Raw genomic sequence first — 17,855 nt, forward strand, 5'->3', positions numbered from 1 at the left:
TGGAAGGACTGGGTATGAAACTGTGCCCTATATCCACTGACTGATTCAAGAGGGAGGAGTGCCTGTTCTCTAATTAGTTGTCCACCTTCTTTTGGGGATTCCACTGCCCAGGGGAGATGCATTAAAAAATTTTTTTTGAACAAATTTGCTAAATATGCTTCTGATTCCCTTGAGTGGAATTTCTTCAACTAGTCCCTTCATGCTGGGCATTTAGTTTGCTTCCATGTTTGATCTATCACTATTTCCTATTGAACTTTTTTAGGCCTAAATTTTTTCGACACTTCATATTTTGCTACTTGGTTTTAATTTTTTGGTGGGAATATGTCAAAATGCATGGGTACCTTTATGTCTCTTTATAAATATGATCGTGCTTCCCTGGTGGCTCAGCTGGTAAAGAATCCCCCTGAAATGTGGGAGACCTGGCTTGATCCCTGGGTTGGGAAGATCCCCTGGAGAAGGAAATGGCTACCCACTCCAGATTCTTGCCTGGAGAATTCTAAGGACAGAGGAGCCTGGCGGGCTGCAGTTCATGGGGTTGCAAAGAGTTGGACACGACTGAAGCGACTAAGGACAGCACATAAACATGATAAATTTGTGGCTTTCTAAAATGGTGTTGATGTTTTCTGAAACTTTCAGTATAAGGAAGGGCCTGCTTTACAGAATCCTGAAATTTACACAACTGAAATCATTAATTTCTTGAGGCTGCCTGTTTGGTAAGTAACTAGTCACCGCTATAAAAAGCTTCCAACAAAATATCAGCTACTTTTCTTCTCTCAGTTGTTCCTAAGCATATGTAAAATTCTAAATGGTTTCTCAGTGTACTTACTGACAGGAGAAAATACACCCTCATAAATAAAACCTTGGTGACTACTTTAAGCAAGTTGGATGAGACTTGAAGCTCACTTATTCTACCTTGGCTAGCCAATATTTAAATAAAGCTTGGCTTACAGATAACTCCTTACTGTAATATAAATGACAGTCTTCAGTTCAGTTCAGTTCAGTCGCTCAGTAGGGTCCGACTCTTTGCGACCCCACGAATTGCAGCACGCCAGGCCTCCCTGTGCATCACCAACTCCCTGAGTTTACCCAAACTCATGTCCATCAAGTCGGTGACGCCATCCAGCCATCTCACCCTCTGTCGTCCCCTTCGCCTCCTGCCCCCAGTCCTTCCCAGCATCAGGGTCTTTTTCAATGAGTCAACTCTTCGCACAAGGTGGCCAAAGTGTTGGAGTTTTAGAACAATTTAAATACAATGACATCATGTAATTTTAAGTGCAGTGGCTTGAAAAAAGTCATCAAGTGCTAGGTTAGAATTATCGGATATTTTTATTAAAGAACAACAGGGCATCTAGTGGCTGGATAATTGGGGGAGAAATTAGACTGAGTGACTATTAGTTCTGGCCAGCCCTTGAGGGCCTTAAGTTAAGTCACCATTTACCTATTCTATTCAAGACAAATAATTCTCTATTCAGCAAAGAATGTTCTTTGCTTATTTGGCCAAACAATTACCAACATAATATCTTTGGAAGCAAACAAAACACCAGAATTTATATCGTGTAAATTACACACTGTAAAGCTCGATTTTGCCAGCTAAGTAAGGGATAACTTAAGGAGAAGTGGTGAAAACAAAATAGTAACCTTGGGAGGGGTCGGAGAGCAATGCTTTACCAGTTGTGCCAATCAGTCGACCAAGCAAAGCACTGTTGGAATTGCAAAGTAGAAGTCCTATTTTTGACTCTGCTGACCTCAGTGGATAGTTCCTTGTTTTAAAAATGGGCATAATTCATTGCTACCTAATAAAGAGGTCTGTTATGAAAAGTAACGAGTCTGCAAAGTGTTTGGACGCCTCTAGAAGCCCTTCCTGGAGAAGGAAATGGCAACCCACTCTAGTATTCTTGCCTGGAGAATCCCAGGGACAGAGGAGCCTGGTGGGCTGTCATCTATGGGGTCGCACAGAGTCGGACAGGACTGAAGCGACTTAGCAGCAGCAGCAGCAGCAGCAGCATCAGAAGCCCTTCCTAAATACAACTTGTAATTTCGTGTTCCTGCTCTCCGATGACATGCCACTCTTTATTAGCACTCCTAAAAAATTATTGACCCCTTCTGCCACCCAAGGTTCACTTTTAAGTCCTCATAAAGTTACTTAATAAGAGGCTCCCTGGTTTAAGTGGGAGACGTTCCCTTTATAAACGGTTATGTTAAGGTATTAAACACTGTGAAGGATGCGGAACAGTTGGCTCGTCAAGAGGGAGGCGGCAAACAGGGCTCTGTCCCGGGGCACGAGCTCGAGCAGAGCCCGGGCAACCCCCGGACGGCTCACTCACGGACCCGATTTGGACTCCGGGAGCCGGGGCGGTCCCGGTGGTCTCGGGGGCCCGCCGACCGGGCTCGCGGCTGCCCCAGCGGGGCTCGATTGCTTTCGCCTGGATGGGAAGCGGCCCGGCCGCGCCAGCGGCGACCTACAGTGGCGGGGGCGGGGCGACGGTAACAAAAAGAAGTCAGGTAGGAGGAGAGTCTGCCGGGCTGGCGGGCGGGGAGACACGGCAGGCTCCCGGCAGAGGCGGGGACGCCAGAGGCCGGCCCGCCAGCAGCCGGCGATCCTCCTCCGACCGCGCGCGTCCCACTGGCAGCCTGGACCCCGCGCCTGGACCCGCGCGGACCCGCCCTCCACCGCCCGCGCGGCTCCGCCCCCCCGACCCGCCCCTCGCCCGCCCCCGCCCCCGCCCCCGCCCCCGCCCCCGCCCCCTCGCGCTCCGGCCCCGCCCCTCGCCGCACCGCCCCAGCGCAGCGACTCGCGCTTCGGCCCCGCCCCCTCACCCGGCCCCGCCCTCCGCTCCGCGCTCGCGCTCCGGCCCCGCCCCCTCGCAGCGCCGCCCGCGCGCAGCGTCTCGCGCCGGCCCGGCCCTCCCGCAGGGAAACAGCCGCGAGAGCAGCGGCCGCGGCGGCCGGCACCGCTCTCTCACCCCCCGCCCTGCCTCGCCCGCGGCCTCGGCGCCTCGTTCCGGGCCCGCGCTCCGGCTAACGTTCTCTCGGGTCCCCCCCGGGCCCGCCGCCCACCCACTGCCCCGGCTGCGAGCCCCCCAACCGTCGCGCTCCCTCCGTCTGGGCGCGCGGCCGGCCGCCTGCTTCCGGGGCGGGCGGACTGGGCGCCTGGTGCCGGCGGCCGCCGCCACAGCGCCCCCGGGAAGCGGAGGAGGAAGGAGAGAGGAGGCGGAGGCGGCCGCAGGCTGAGTCGCGGCCGGGATGTCCGGGCAGCCGCCGCCGCCGCCGCCGCCGCCGCCGCCGCAGCCACAACAACAGCAGCAGCAGCTCCCGCCGCCCCCGCCGGCGGCCGCGGCCCCGGTGCCCGGAGTCCTGCCGGCGCCCCCGGCCGTCAGCGCAGGCTCGTCTCCGGCCGGCTCGCCCGGCGGCGGCGGCGGCGGCGGCGCGGGCGGCGGCTTGGGGGCCGCGGCGGCCGCCCTGCTCCTGCACCCGCCGCCGCCGCCGCCGCCGCCCCCGGCCACCGCGGCCCCGCCGCCGCCGCCGCCGCCCCCGCCGCCGCCGCCGCCCGCCTCGGCGGCCGCCCCCGCCGGCGCGCCCCCCGCGCCCCCGGGCCTCGCCGCGGGCCCCGGCCCGGCCGGAGGCGCCCCGGCCCCGGCCCCGGCGGCGGGCGGCAGCGCCGCGGCGCCCTTCCCGCACGGGGACTCGGCCCTGAACGAGCAGGAGAAGGAGTTGCAGCGGCGGCTGAAGCGCCTCTACCCGGCCGTGGACGAGCAGGAGACGCCGCTGCCGCGGTCCTGGAGCCCGAAGGACAAGTTCAGCTACATCGGCCTGTCTCAGAACAACCTGCGGGTGCACTACAAAGGTGCGGGGCGTGCGCGGATCGGGGGCCGGGCTCGGGGTCCGCGGGGGGCGATCGCGGGAAGGGGGTGGTGAGGGTTAAGGCTCCCTGCGTGTAGAGTGGGAGCTGGTAATCCCAGGCCGGGAGCAGGACACCTCGGGGGAATCCAGCATGACAGGACATAACTCGCTTTCCGATTGCCCTTTGAGATAAACCGTCGGGCCGGGACGGAGGAAATCTGGGTTCCCAGTTGGGTTTACATTGTTCTCCAGGTGGTGGTGGGTCAGGCGCTCTCCTCTTACTTGGGGGGTGGGGTGGGAAGAGAGCCACGCTTCTGGGGTATTAATTTCTAATCTAGGGAGAGCAGGGATGTATAGGAGGGGGGAGAAGTGATCCGTGGAGGGTTTTTGCCCCAAATGAGGCCAGAGATTGTCTAGAGGGGACGACAAAAGGACCGGCGACCGAAGTTTGTCGTCCGTGTTATCTCCATAAAAGCAACTGGAGGGTGAGAGGTTGAAACCTCAGGAAGATGAGTTGTCTTGGGGGAGCAGAAACCTACCACTACCGATTGGAAATGCCCTATATTTGTCTGTTGGCGTTATATAAAGTCTGGTGGAGAACAGGAATTTGTTAAAAAAAAAACACGTTATTTAGTATCTTAAAGAAAATTGGCTTCTGTTTTCCACCTGCAGTTTAAAAAAAGGCCTTGGGGCTAGTGCTCTTGGGTCCCTCCTCCCCTCACCTATCTCTCCTATGTTAAAACAAAGCTTTAAGCAGATTAATTGTATATAAAATTATTAATTGCCATGGGAATTTTTGAAATGTAGCCCAAATTAATAGCATGCATCAAGTTTACATGTCTGGGGGAAAAAAAAATCAATACAGTATATCAGTCAATCTGAAAACAAATCCGGTTTTTTAGGCCCAAACCTGCTGCTTTTACATTCAAAGCAGCCTCATTTTTGATTGGCTTCAAAGGGAGGGTCTTACTCAGATCCTAGTGACATGGATATAGAGGGTATAAACAACCATTGTGGTGAAATTCTTAAAGTTTACCAGACTGAAATTTGAGAAGAACCTTGATAAATAAGTTACTATTTAATCAGAAAGGAGAATAGCCACAGAAATCTTCCAAATGATTTGGCAGCAAAGAATATGCACAAAAATAGGCCTTGTTGAATATTTCTTCCTTTTATCCAGAGAAGAACTTTCAACTTTAAATGCTATGGCTCTTAGTCTAAGTGACTGAAAATTTCAAATGATTAGACCTTTGTTATTTTTTATGTTAGGGTATTTTGTTAATACCCTCCTCTGAAGGCTATTATTTAATTTTGTGTTTTGTGTGAACAGTGCTCTTAATGAAGTGTTCACTTCTGATCAGACTACCAGAATGCTTTTGGTTAGACTCGGCAGAACTTGAAATTTTATGGTTGATGGTTGATAGTTAGCTTATAAAATCAGAGACAGAAGATACAGGGGATTATTGAACAAAGAATCCTAGCTTTCTGAACCCTGCCATCGTTTGTGATTTTAGGCATATTACCAGACAGGGCCTCAGTTTCTTCCTCTGAGTTGATGAGAGAGTTGAACTAGGTGGTTGGTTGGTAAGGAAATTTCCAGCTCTGAATTTCCATGGTATCTAAGATTTGTGATTATTTAACACTGTAACATGCCTTGACTAGTTTTACTAACTCCTTTGACATAAAATTGTTGATTTGGGTCAAGGAAAAGTACAGCTTATGTGAAATTGGTTGGAGTTTGGAATATTTATGACACTGCTGTCTCAATTATTTTTCCCGTTGGCCTTTTTATTACTTTCTGTTGTGTCATACTAAGATTCACTTTCTGGAAACTTCACTATTTTGTAAACATAAACCATTATTTCTGGAAAAAAAAGATTTTGCTGTTTGTCATCCTTTCCTCTCCCTTTCTCTTTCTCCCCTTTGTCTCTCCCTTCCCCCTTGTCACAAATACAGGCCCCTTTCCCCCCCTCTGCCTCTTCCTCGTCTTGTTATTTTAATGTGTGCATGTGTGTTTTTTCCTGTTGTTTTTCTGTGTGCCTTCTGAATGGACCACACGAGAAGTTACTGGGCATCTGAGCAAAGGAGAGGTGTCATAGGCAGTGGTAATCAAACCTCAAGGCACAAAATAACATTGAAAACTACTGTTCATGAAGCATTTTTTGCATGCTGTAAAATTTCAAAAGATTGAAGGTAATTATTTTCCAGAATGGTGAGGATTTTCCCTACCTTTGAAATAGAAATTTCTTTTGCTCTGAATGTATTCTGGTTTGAAGATGTTGTTCTTCTCAATAGGAATTAACTCCTTTTGGAAGCTGTGGGGTTCCTTAAGTGATTTGAGGGAATTTATGTTAAACAATGCCAGCCATGCAAAGTTGATTAGATTGCAGGGGAATTGGGTGTGTTTACTCTTAAAATTTTTAGAAAGACTTCTTGCTTAGCAGTCATACACCAACTGTTGAAATCCTTAAACATGGCCCCTTTTATTTTTAAAATTCTTGTTAGCTTTGAATAAATACAAATATGACAAGCTTAGACCTAGTTATAATGATAAGTTTATTCCAGCTTAAAGCATTTTAACAAATATGACAATAGGTTTGATTATTCTGGATGTTTCAGTTGCAGGTTGGATTTTTGTATTTGTGAAGTTACCACAGTCTGGATACTTTGTGAAGCTTTCTGATACGTACAGCAAGAGCATGTTATTGGATTTGGATAAGATGGTAGAGCTCTCATTTAAGACGTGAGAAGGTGGGAGCACCTGGAGGTACAGCTCCCGCATCACAAGCAAGCCAGGAATGGAAACTAATTTTCACAGATTCTGAATTTACTGTTCTTTCCACTGTACCGTATTGACTGTTTCAGTTTGTATGAGACTTAATTGTCTCAGCTAGATAAAATCCAATGATCACATTTAGAACTTTCTGGAGAGTAGTTGACTTTGAAGAATAGTTGATGTTGAAAGGACTCCTCTGGGGAAGGTGCTACCTGGGGCACACTAATGCCGTGGAGAAGTCCAGACACCCGGGTTATGCTGATTTAGGGCACCTTAGAAGAAATGTGGAAGTTGGGAATGACAGGAAGAAGTGAATAGTGCGTGTCACCTTTTAATTGAAGTGTTATCAACAGTAACCAAATAGGTTGAACTATTGGTATGCCCAACTCGCCCCCCTCCCCCTAACCCGGTATCACCAGTCACTAGACCTTTAACACTTCCTAAATTTAATTGCCTATCTAATTTCTTGCACTTGTTTATGTAGAACAAATATCTCAACACATATTTGCTTGCTTACCAGTACAAATGTCTTGAGATTTATGGGAGGTGATTCAAAAAATGTTCTTTAAAATCAAGGAATTTAAAAACTGAGTCCCCCCCCCCCAAAAAAAAACTTGCTTTGCCAAAATTTTGCTTTAAGAATGCTAGTTGAGGAGACTTCCCTTTCCAGTGCAGGGTTGGATCCCTAATCTGGGAGCTAAGATCCCAGATGCCTCAGGGCCAAAAAGCCAAAGCATAAACAGAAGCAACATTGTAACAAATTCAATGAAGACTTTAAAAGTGGTCCACATCAAAGAAAATCTGTTTTTTTTTTTTTAAAGGAGTACTTGTTAATAACTTCAAGAATTAAGTGATTCTGATAATCATGATTTTTTATGTAGTGATGATTTATTAAGCAGTTGATGTATATAGTGCTTGTTGTGTCTAGTCACTAAGTCATGTCCGACTCCTTTGCAACCCCTTGGACTAATAGCCCACCAGGCTCCTCTGTCCACAAGATTTCCAAGGCAAGAATACTGGAGTGGATTGTCATTTCCTTCTCTAGAACTACCCAGCCCAGGGATTGAACCCACATCTCCTGTATTGCAAGCAAATTGTTTACCACTGACCTACCTGGGAAGCCCAACTGTCTATTTATTTAGCAAGCTTTTAGTGAGTATTTATTTTGTGCCAGGTTCTGAGTACTCAAAGGTGAGTAAGACACCATCTTTGAATTCAAAGCGCTCAAAGGACTTTGCGCAGTGTGTGGTGGGGAGGTGTGTTACCCAGTGCTGTGGAAGATGGGAGGAGTGTGCCCACTGCAGGCTGCATGGGCAGGGATGAAGGTGGTGGGTCAGGGACAGCTTCTTGAAAGGAGTGAGGCCAGTGGTCAGTCTTAAAAGATGGGTATGATACAGGGGAGGAGGAGGGGCTGGACATTACAAGGGAAAAGGCATAGACAAGAGTGTAGAGGCGAGAATTATTCTAAATGTTTGGATCTGCAAGCAATATGAGGTTGTTGGAATGTAAGTGTGTGACAAGGAACAGCTGGGAAAAGATCCAGCAAGGCCTTACAGAATATTTCATTGAGCTTGGATCTTATTCTGTAGGAGATGAAGAATCATCAAAGGATTTTAAATAGGAAGTGACTGGCTCATTTTCATCTTTGTCAGATTACACAACTGACACAACTGACACAATTGGAAGATGGATTCAGGGGCCATAAGACTGGAAGTGGCAGACTCATTCAGAAGGCTGTTGAGACCATAGAAGAAATAAGGACCTGAATTGGTTGGTCAGTGTTGGGTGTAGAGAAGAAAGGACATATCTGTGATCTGTATTGAAGTCGCCCTGACAGGATATGATAGAATGATTAAAAAAAAAAAAAATCAAGGCCAATGCTGGGTGTCTAGCCCTGTTAGTTTTTTGTAGTGAATCGTGAAGTAAATAATGATGGCAAGGAAATATTACAGTATATTTAGAGATAAGTAAAAATGTGAATCTTAGCCATGTGATCTGATCTGACTTCACGTAAACCAGAAGAAGCCAAAGAAGTAGCATTAGAGAAAGAACAGATAGTGGTCCTCTGGAGTCAGCGAGGTGCAGTGGAAGCATACAGCTGGAGTTCATGATTTTTCACTTTATTGTAATGTTAAGGTGACTCAGCGACGATGCTAGTTTCTGGTGGTTTTCTTCTCTTCCCTACTAGCCGGTTGGTCCCTTTTCCTATTTTAAGCTCCCAAGAGCCCTTTCAGGTTGGCCTGGCTAGTTGGCATCATTCTCAGTTGGACAGATGTTTTCATTATATGCTGTGATGCGAATTGGTGGCCTTCTCATGGGTACTCGCTTGTGTTGAGTCAGCTGTAGGGGTGTGATGGTTGTTACGAAATGTCCTCCTGGCACAAGGGGAATGTGGGTCCCACTTGTTTCAGCAGGGACAGCGTCGGGGGGGGCAGTTTCTCCTCGGAAGGGCTGGCACGTACCACCGTGGACGGGATCCTGGGGGAGAGGTCGAGGTCACGACTGATTTGGGAGTCACCACTAGCTGGTGGTTGAAACTCACGTGTCTGAGAGAGAAAGTCAAGTCAGAAGAGCAGTGGGCCAAAAATGCAATCCTGAGCCAACACCAACACTGGAGACTGGAGGGAGCCCAAGAGGGAGTAGTTCAGAGGCACCTGCACGGAGAGCAGGGTTGTGTCACAGAAGCTGAGCGGGGAGTGAAGAGTCAGAAACGAGGAAGTGAACCTGAGCGTCAGAGGTGACAGACAGGTGTAGTGAAATAGGCACAGGAAAGTTTCCACTGGATTTGGAAGTTAGATCATTGGGACCCTAGGCAGAGCAGTGTGAATTGGGTGGCAGGGGCAGAAATCAGGGTGAATAGAAGGGACCCAGCAGAAAGTATGATGAATACAAATTATTGTTGAGAAACATAGACGAGGAAAGAGATTAGGCAGTGCCTGGAGGGGATGGAGGATAGGGCTGATTTTTTGTTTTTTCTTTGTTGTGGCTGATACTGTTGTGGCTCACTGATACCTGAAAATTAGCTTCTAACATCAGCATATACAATGAAAATCCACATAATTAAAATTATCCCTAAGAATCCTTTGGACAGTCTGTGTTAGAGACTACTGTGTCATTTCTAAGTAGGTCTCATTTTAGTCTGGTTGTGGGTATAAAACTGAAGTGACGTAAGTTAGGTGACAGTATGATGTTAGTGCAAGGTATGGAGTCATAATAAATGTCTATAGGATTTAACATGTTTTAACAAATAAGTAGTAACGAAACCTGGTTTTATTACCTTAAAGTTAGGGGGGAAGAAGTTCGGTATACTCACCACCAACCAGTGATGTCAGTGCATCACTGACAATGGTTTATAACACAGAGGCATATAGTTTTATGAAACATGTATGCATTTTGGGGACACTGTGCCCTTATAGCTTGAAGGGAAGGAGAGTAAAGAGGAGAAGGATGAAAATACGAGCTTGGGAGGCTGACAGAGTGAGGACGTGGAGGGAGGAAAGTAGTTCAGAAGCTGAAGATGCTTGGCCTTGAAAAGGGGAGAAATACATACTGGCCCTTCAGTAATAGTGAAAGAGGCCACCAGTTAACAGTAAGGGAGCGGAGAGTAGAACATAACCATGTATAACGGTGGAGTCCCATTTAAGTCCTGTTTTGTGAGACAGGAGGCGAGGCAGTTTGCTCACTGAATTCAGATAGAAGACTTAAAGCCTAAAGTGAACAGTGAGGGTGTGAGCCATCTCCATCATTCTCAAGATGTCTGTGTGATGTGGATAACAGTGGGGGTCCCTGCTGACATCGTTTATTCACCGAGGTGACTATTTGCAAGATGTTTGGGCTTGTATTCGGCAAAGGCCAGCCACTTGGTGCAGGAGTGGGGAAGATGGCTTGTAACATTGATTTAAGGCTGTGATTTTGCTGCCTGGCTGTGATGGAAGGGTAGGCATATGAGGGAAATCAAGATATTTGAGCGCTTTAAAATAATTACCATGTATATCATCCTGAAAGAGGAAAAGCAAACAAGAAAGGGTTCAGTGAGCTGAAGTTCCCTGGATTTTGAAGTGCAGAAGTGAGTTCTTTAGGAGCAGGAACGGATAGGAGGGTGTGTCCTGGGGAAGACGTCGGTGTTGCCGCTGTAATGCCAGAGTTGAGTTGCTGGGAAAACCTCATGTTTTCCACAGAAATGCACACTAAAAGTAACAGGGCTTATGGGGAAAAAAGGGCTGGAGCAGACCGCTTAAAACCTGTGGAACTTCGTAACCAGAGCACTACAAAAAAAACAGTTCTAATACAAGCCTGGTTAAATTTCCACTCCTGTGTGTGCCCCATATCACGGGCTGCTGATCCCTCACAGTGTTCAGCCCTCAGGCTTGCTCTTCCTTATTAGAGATGTAAGTTCCTGTTTAATCAAAAAGAAGCACGTGGGGTTTCCCTAGTGGCTCAGTGGTAAGGATTCTGCCTGCCAATGCAGGAGAGACGGGTTCGATCCCTGATCCAGGGAGACCCCACATGCCTCGGAGTAACTAAGCCTGTGCACCGCAACTACCGAGCCTGTGCCCTGGAGCCCGGGAGCCGCAGCTGCTGGAGCCCGAGTGCTCTAGAGCCTGTGCTCCACAGCAAGAGAAGCCGCCGCGGTGAGAGGCCCTCGCTCTCCGCAGCTAGGGAACGTCTGCGCAGCACTGAGGACCCGGCGCAGCCAAAACTAAAATTATTTTTTTTTAAGGTGAACCTTAATACGTGCATTTTTCCCCCCAAACTTTAAACGTTTTATTTTGTATTGAGGTATAGCCAATTAACAGTGTTGTGGTAGTTTCAGGTGACTAGCAAAGGGACTCAGCCATACATACACATGTATCCATTCTCTCCCAAACCCCGCTCCCATCCAAGCTGGCACAGAACGGTGAGCAGAGTTCCACGTGCTATACAAGAGGTTCTTGTTGGTTATGCATCTTAAGTATAGCAGTGTGTACATGAGCTTCCCAAAGTCCCTAACTGTCCCACCCCTGCCTGCTGCAACCATAACTTTGTTTTCTAAGTCTTTCTGTTTTGTATGTAAGTTCATTTGTATCATTTCTTTTTAGACTCCACCTATAAAGGATGTCATTCAATATTTCTCCTTCTCTGTTTGACTTGCTTCACTTGGTATGACACTCTTTGGGTCCATCCATGTTGCTGCAAATGGCATTATTTCATTGTTTTTAATGGCTGAGTAATACTCCATTGTATACATGTTCCACATCTTCTTTATCCTTTCCTCTGTCGATGGACATTTAGGTTGCTTCTATGTCTTGGCTGTTGTAAACAGTGCTGCAATGAACATTGGACTGCATGTTTTTCTTTTGGATCATGTTTTTCTCCAGATACATGCCTCGGAGTAGGATTGCAGGTCATATTGTAGCTCTATTTATAGTTTTTTAAGGAACTTTCATATTATTCTCCATAGTGGCTGTACCAATTTATATTCCCACCTAGGGTTTCCTTCTCTCCACACCCTCTCCCGCATTTGTTATTTGTGGATTTTTTGAGGATAGCCATTCTGAGCAGTGTGAAGTGATATCTCATTGTAGTTTTGGTTTAGTACATATTTTTTTAAAAATTACTTGGGAGGAAGGTTGGGGGATCTCAGGATAGAATGTAAAGTGTGACAAAGCAATCTTAACTATGTTACAAATAGATGGAACAGTCTTGGGAAAGGAGGGAAAAGGCGCTGACCTAAGTAAACAAGTCACTGGAAATCAGTGGAGTCTGTAAAACTAAAAAGGTAAATGAAAGTAGATAAGCACCAAATTCTTGTCGATAAGCTGTACCTCAGGGGGATATGGGTTAACAGTTCTGATACTGTTATCCACATAAACTGGAATTTAATGATTAAATCAACAGATGGTGGACAGTAGGAGCTAGGTTTCTCAGCGTTGAAGTGGTTAGAATGATCCACGTGGTAATGGATTAGAGTTGGTTGTTTAATATGTACACAGGTAATTACATAAAAAGTATAGATGTGTATAGTGTGTATAGTGAAGTGAACGTGTTAGTAGCTTTCTCTAGTGAAGTGAAAGTGTTAGTGTCCAACTCTGTGACTCCATGGCCTGTAGCCCGCCAGGCTCCTCAGTTCATGGGATTCTCCAGGCAAGAATACCAGAGTGGGTTGCCATTTCCTTCTTCAGGGCGTCTTCCCAACCCAGGGCTCGAACCCATGACTCGTGTCTCCTGCAGTGGCAGGTGGGTTCTTGACCACTGCGCCTGGGAAGCCCAACAGTGAGCATACCTAGTACCTAGATCTTGGATTCTAATGCCATTTGTCCTTAAAAGGAGCCAGGGCTCCTTAGAGAAATGACTGATTCTAGGACTGGGGCAGGAAATACACCAGATGAGCTTCTAGCATCTTGCATTGCCAGGAAGTAACAAACAAAAACAAAAAAACACAAATGGAGGTGTATCAGAGCCCCAGAGCAGCCAACTGAAAGAGCACCCAGTGGCTGAATGGGGCATGGCTGAATAGCAGAAGACGTGAACCGGCCTTGAACTGTAACCCGAAGTGTGAAATAAGTAGGCATGAGATGCATGAATCCATACGGATATAAACAGAGAAGAAGTATTGTAGCACTTTTGGTCTGTACTGCTGTCGAATTTTTCCCAGATGGCTTAATATGGTGGTTAGTGTAGCAGTTCCTGAAGCCACCAAACACCAGGGACAATAGGAATGCACTTCTGTAGGAATCCCAGCTCTTTTGATTTAGGGCCTTTTGTATATTGCTAAAATTTTCCCTTTAATTCATTAATGTACTGGGAAAAGCTGTTATGAACTGAATGACTTCTTTATTATGCTGACATCATTCCCATATTTATCAAGTGCATGTGAGCTAATTTGTATTCAAGTAATGTGTTTAGTAGCAAGACAGACTTTATTAGAATTTAATGTTTCTGCGGTGGAGTAGTTTCGGGTGATGTCTGAATCCAGAGTGTGGCTCCAGGAAGAATGGTCAAAATTAGAGTGGAAGTTCATGGGGAAAAAAGAGGTCCAGGAATTGAAATGCAGAAACAAATGAGTGTTATGTGTGTGGATGTTGTGTGGAGGGCCTATAAACAAGGTAGGACTGAGTCAGAGAGATTAGAGAAAGAACTGTTGAGGAAGTAAAGCTTGAGCTAAGATAGAAAGGCTGAGAAGGAAGGGCGCCGCTCTCCAGTTCAAGGGAGCTGCGTAGGCACTGCCTGGCCTGGCCAGGGTGGCTAGAGCAGAAAGGAAGAGGTGGGAAATGCAGAGGGAGGGAGAGGTCAGACAGGGGGTTTCAGGAAATTTATCTTTTTCTCGGCTGAAAGGGGAGGACGTTAGTTGTACTGAAGGCTAGTGGTACAAGGAAGACTGATGTAGGTTTTCAGAAAGGCACTTGGCTGCTCATTGGAGAGAGGTGGGTTCTAGGGGTGGGGGCTTTATTCAGAACCGTCCAGTTAAATGCAGTCAGCAGATTGTGTGCTTAGGAGAAGCTGACCTTGCTAGCCTTAGCGTCCTGAAGCAGCACATGTATTTTCTTCTTGAACCATCTAGAAAACACTTCACCTTGAAGACTGTGGTTTTAAAAATGTGCACTTTGGTCGTGTGAGGTTGTACTTTCGTCACCACAAAATTTAAGGTCATAAACTTCCTGCTGACAAACCTTATTAGAAATAGGCTCTTTGCTATGATACTACTAGTCTCACCTAAAAATAGTACTTCGCTTTTCTCCCGGGTCTTTACCTTTTAAAGTTAATTTGAAAATGAAGTAAATCCTTTTAACCTTTACAGAAATTTTCTATAGTGTCTTGGTAGAACATAATGAATATACTAGTCTTGGAGATTTATAATTGTGTAATTCTTTACAGTTATTTTTGCACAGTAGTAAAATGTAGGGGATTTTAATTCAGACGTGGTGGCTCAGAGGTTAAAGCATCTACCTGCAATGCGGGAGACCCAGGTTCAATCCCTGGATCGGGAAGATCCCCTGGAGAAGGCAATGGCAGCCCACTCCAGTATTCTTGCCTGGAGAATCCCATGGACGGAGGAGCCTGGTGGGCTACAGTCCACTGGGTCGCAAAGAGTCGGACATGACTGAGCAACTTCAGTTTCAATTTTCACTTTCTACCAATTCGGGGTAAGTTATATTACCTCTGTAAGAATTTCTTCATTTTTAAAAATGAGGTTAAATTATACCTATTTCACAGATGTTGAATGAGAAAAATCTATACAAAAGCACCTAATGCTTTGAGAGATTGTTTACCCTCAAATATTAGTTTTCTTTTTCTTTTCTGATAGAAGTAGCTTAAATAGGAGGTGGGAATACTTGTGAAGTGTATGCCATTGTAACTAAATCCTTCCTGTGGGTTCAGGGCTGGCACTGGATCAGGCTTCTTGAATTTAAATCCCAGCACAGATCCTGGTTTGGGACTCACTCAGCAGTGAGACCTGAGTTTCTTCCTTTGGCTTCCTCAAGTGTGAAATGGTAATAAATAGTACCTACTTCATGGGTTGTTTTGAATATGAAATGAGCTAATAAACACAATGCTTTTATTTACTTATTTACCATTTTCAAAATTGAAGTACAGTTAATTTACATTGTGTGTGTATGTGTCAGATGTGCAGCATGGTAATTCAGTTATACATGCATATGAATTTTTTAGATTCTTTTCCATTGTAGGTTATTACAAGATATTGAATATAGTTCTCTGTGCTATACAGTAGGTCTTTTGTTATCTGTTTTATGTATAGTAGTGTGTATATGTTAATCTCAGACTCCTAATATATCCACTCCAGCCCCATCCCTTTTGGTAACTGTAAGTTTGTTTTCTGTGTCAATACAGTGCTTTTAGAATGGTGCCTTTCATATAGTATTAAATATATGTCATCTATTATCACATACTGTTATTAAGTATACTTTTAGATTCCTTATCCCTAAAAGTTTTGAGCACTTCTCTTCAGAAAAGCCAAAACCAAAAATGAAGGCTGGTCAATTTAGGACTCCTGGGTTAATTGGGGTTTTCTTTAGATTTATTTTTAGCTGTCTAAATTCTAAAAATGCTTTTCGTTTACAAGACCTTTTCCCAGGCTGCGCAATTATTTGAACATAATTTTACTGTAGAAGATGTTTTGCTGAAACCGTAATTTATAAAATTTGAGTTTTTAAAAAGTGATTAGCGTATCATTCTGCAGATATGTGCTGTTATATTTCTCTTCCACTTAGCTCAATATAAATATTACCTACATATGTTAAAGCAGTTTTATCAGCGTCTGTACATTGCCACTTCCATTTTTATCTTCCTAGCTAAGTTTATCACCTCTCAAGGGTCCCCCGGGCTGAAAATTTTGTATCCATAATATGTATACTTAAGACACCTATGAATGGTAATATACTAGAGTGGCTGAGTTCATTCTGTTTCTTTTAGGCCACGTGACCATGTGCTAATTTGCACTGCAAGTGTACACTCAACTGTTTAATGATAGGATATGCATTGATAATTTGACAGAGTGTATGGTAAGAAAAGATATGATCTCATTGATGTGTGATGGTTATTGTATAGCCAAGATACAATTTTTGACTTACAAGAAGGGTTTAATTTTAAAACAATCATGTTAAATTTAAGAAGGGGAATTCTGCCACCCATGAAGGTAGTGGTATAGTCTGACTGAAAGATTAATGACTGTACTGGGTGAAGCATATCTAACTGGAACACCTGAGTAATGACTTAGAGCTTTATTTCTCATCAGCTCTTTTGGGGCTTGTGGGGCTTGTCTTATTCACTCTGAGCACTTTCTGACATGCTGCTTCAGCTTCTGTCTTTATTCTTCTGGTGGTTTTATGGGCATATGTGGGCACATTTTCTCTTGCTCACGTGGTTTTGTTCACATGCTAGCTTTCAAGATAATTTGTGTCTTGGGTGGTAGACATAGTGGGGGATGTATATTAGTAAATAAAATTCTCTGGGATTAGATTGGGGAATAGCTAATATGTAAAAGTTTAAAAGCCATTATCTGATTTCCTAAAGATGTCAGCAATAGTATGGTATATTCATTTCCTTTCTTAGAAAAGACAACTGGAGGGTAGATACCTTTCTCGGTAGGCCATAATTGAGCAAAGAGCTTTTATGGACCAGTCTCTGTATAGAATTAATGATCAAAGTGTGTCAAAGAACAGCATTGTAAATTCTTAAAGGAAGAAAGCTGTTTCACCAATTCAGTCTAATTGTATAAAGTTTCACTTTAAAAAATAATCAGTGATACAGATGCTTCTGGTTTAAAAAGTAGGGCATTTGGCAAAAATGTGCTGTTTAGGAATTTTACAAATTATATGCAAGTTTAGATCTAATAAAATAAATCATATTCTCATCGTGTTCTTAAAGTGTATCCTTTTGTCTCTTAAAAATATTGTCTACCTTAAAATATTTTATTTAATTTGTATAAGGGATTACTAGGTTCAGTGTGCTTATTAGATTCTGAAATTTCACGAAAACTAGTAATTGTGTGACGAGTTCCATGTTTAACTTGTGCTGTTTTGCATATTGGATTAATTGTGATAAGTGTGTTACAAAATCTTTGATTATTTGTACTAATGAGAGTACAAATGTATATATCATTCAAAAGGTGTGTTCTTTGCTAAGTTAAGATTTTCATTTGAATATCTGTCTTGATTGTCTTTCTTCCTGTTCCTTATGCAGGTCATGGCAAAACCCCAAAAGATGCGGCGTCAGTTCGTGCCACGCATCCAATACCAGCAGCCTGTGGGATTTATTATTTTGAAGTAAAAATTGTCAGTAAGGGAAGAGATGGGTAAGTGTAAATTTTGGTGGGAAAAATTTGTTTATGGGTAATTATTTTTGTTTTCATTCATAACTGTTTATGATGTAATTGGAAAATTGGAATTTTTTCTTAAATTTTGGTAATTGAAAGAGTGGAATCTGAATATTCTAGTATAGCAGGTTTTATCTGGTTCTGCTTAAATACTCGTTGAAGTTGACACTTGATTTGATAAAATTTCCTGATTTTTCTGGTAGGTTTGTTGTTAAAACGGAGAATTGGAATAAAACAACAGAGAGATAATGACTCATTTTCCATGCCTTTCTTACACTGCCATTTTCTGAATTCCGCTGAGAAGTTAAATCTTCTCAAAGATAGTTAACCAAAAGCAAAAGGTGATTCATAGGTATTTTATAGGGGTGGAGACTCAGAATTTTAGGTTTAGGTCAGGGAAATGTATGATAGTACACTCTCAGCTGT

At 44.7% G+C, this 17,855-nt stretch overlaps 1 protein-coding gene across 3 annotated transcripts in view; it reads left to right on the forward strand.

The window, feature by feature from the left end:
• The first annotated feature begins 2,909 nt into the window (after positions 1–2,909).
• Positions 2,910–17,855, forward strand: part of RANBP9 (RAN binding protein 9) — a 71,404-nt gene continuing 56,458 nt past the window's right edge. The window contains exons 1-3 of one of the 3 annotated variants that reach the window (XM_081522214.1): positions 2,910–3,302; positions 3,657–3,844; positions 17,297–17,408. In XM_081522214.1, coding sequence (XP_081378340.1) covers positions 3,244–3,302; positions 3,657–3,844; positions 17,297–17,408 — 359 coding nt within the window. In that variant the 5' untranslated portion in view covers positions 2,910–3,243. Of the gene's footprint in view, positions 3,845–17,296; positions 17,409–17,855 lie in introns of all 3 variants that reach the window. The other 2 variants (XM_081522213.1, XM_081522212.1) reach the window with 2 other exon arrangements.

The sequence above is a fragment of the Giraffa tippelskirchi genome, chromosome 8, assembly GCF_054371585.1.
Source record: "Giraffa tippelskirchi isolate mGirTip1 chromosome 8, T2T-mGirTip1v1.2.pri, whole genome shotgun sequence".
In the NCBI taxonomy this organism is placed as follows: domain Eukaryota; kingdom Metazoa; phylum Chordata; class Mammalia; order Artiodactyla; family Giraffidae; genus Giraffa; species Giraffa tippelskirchi.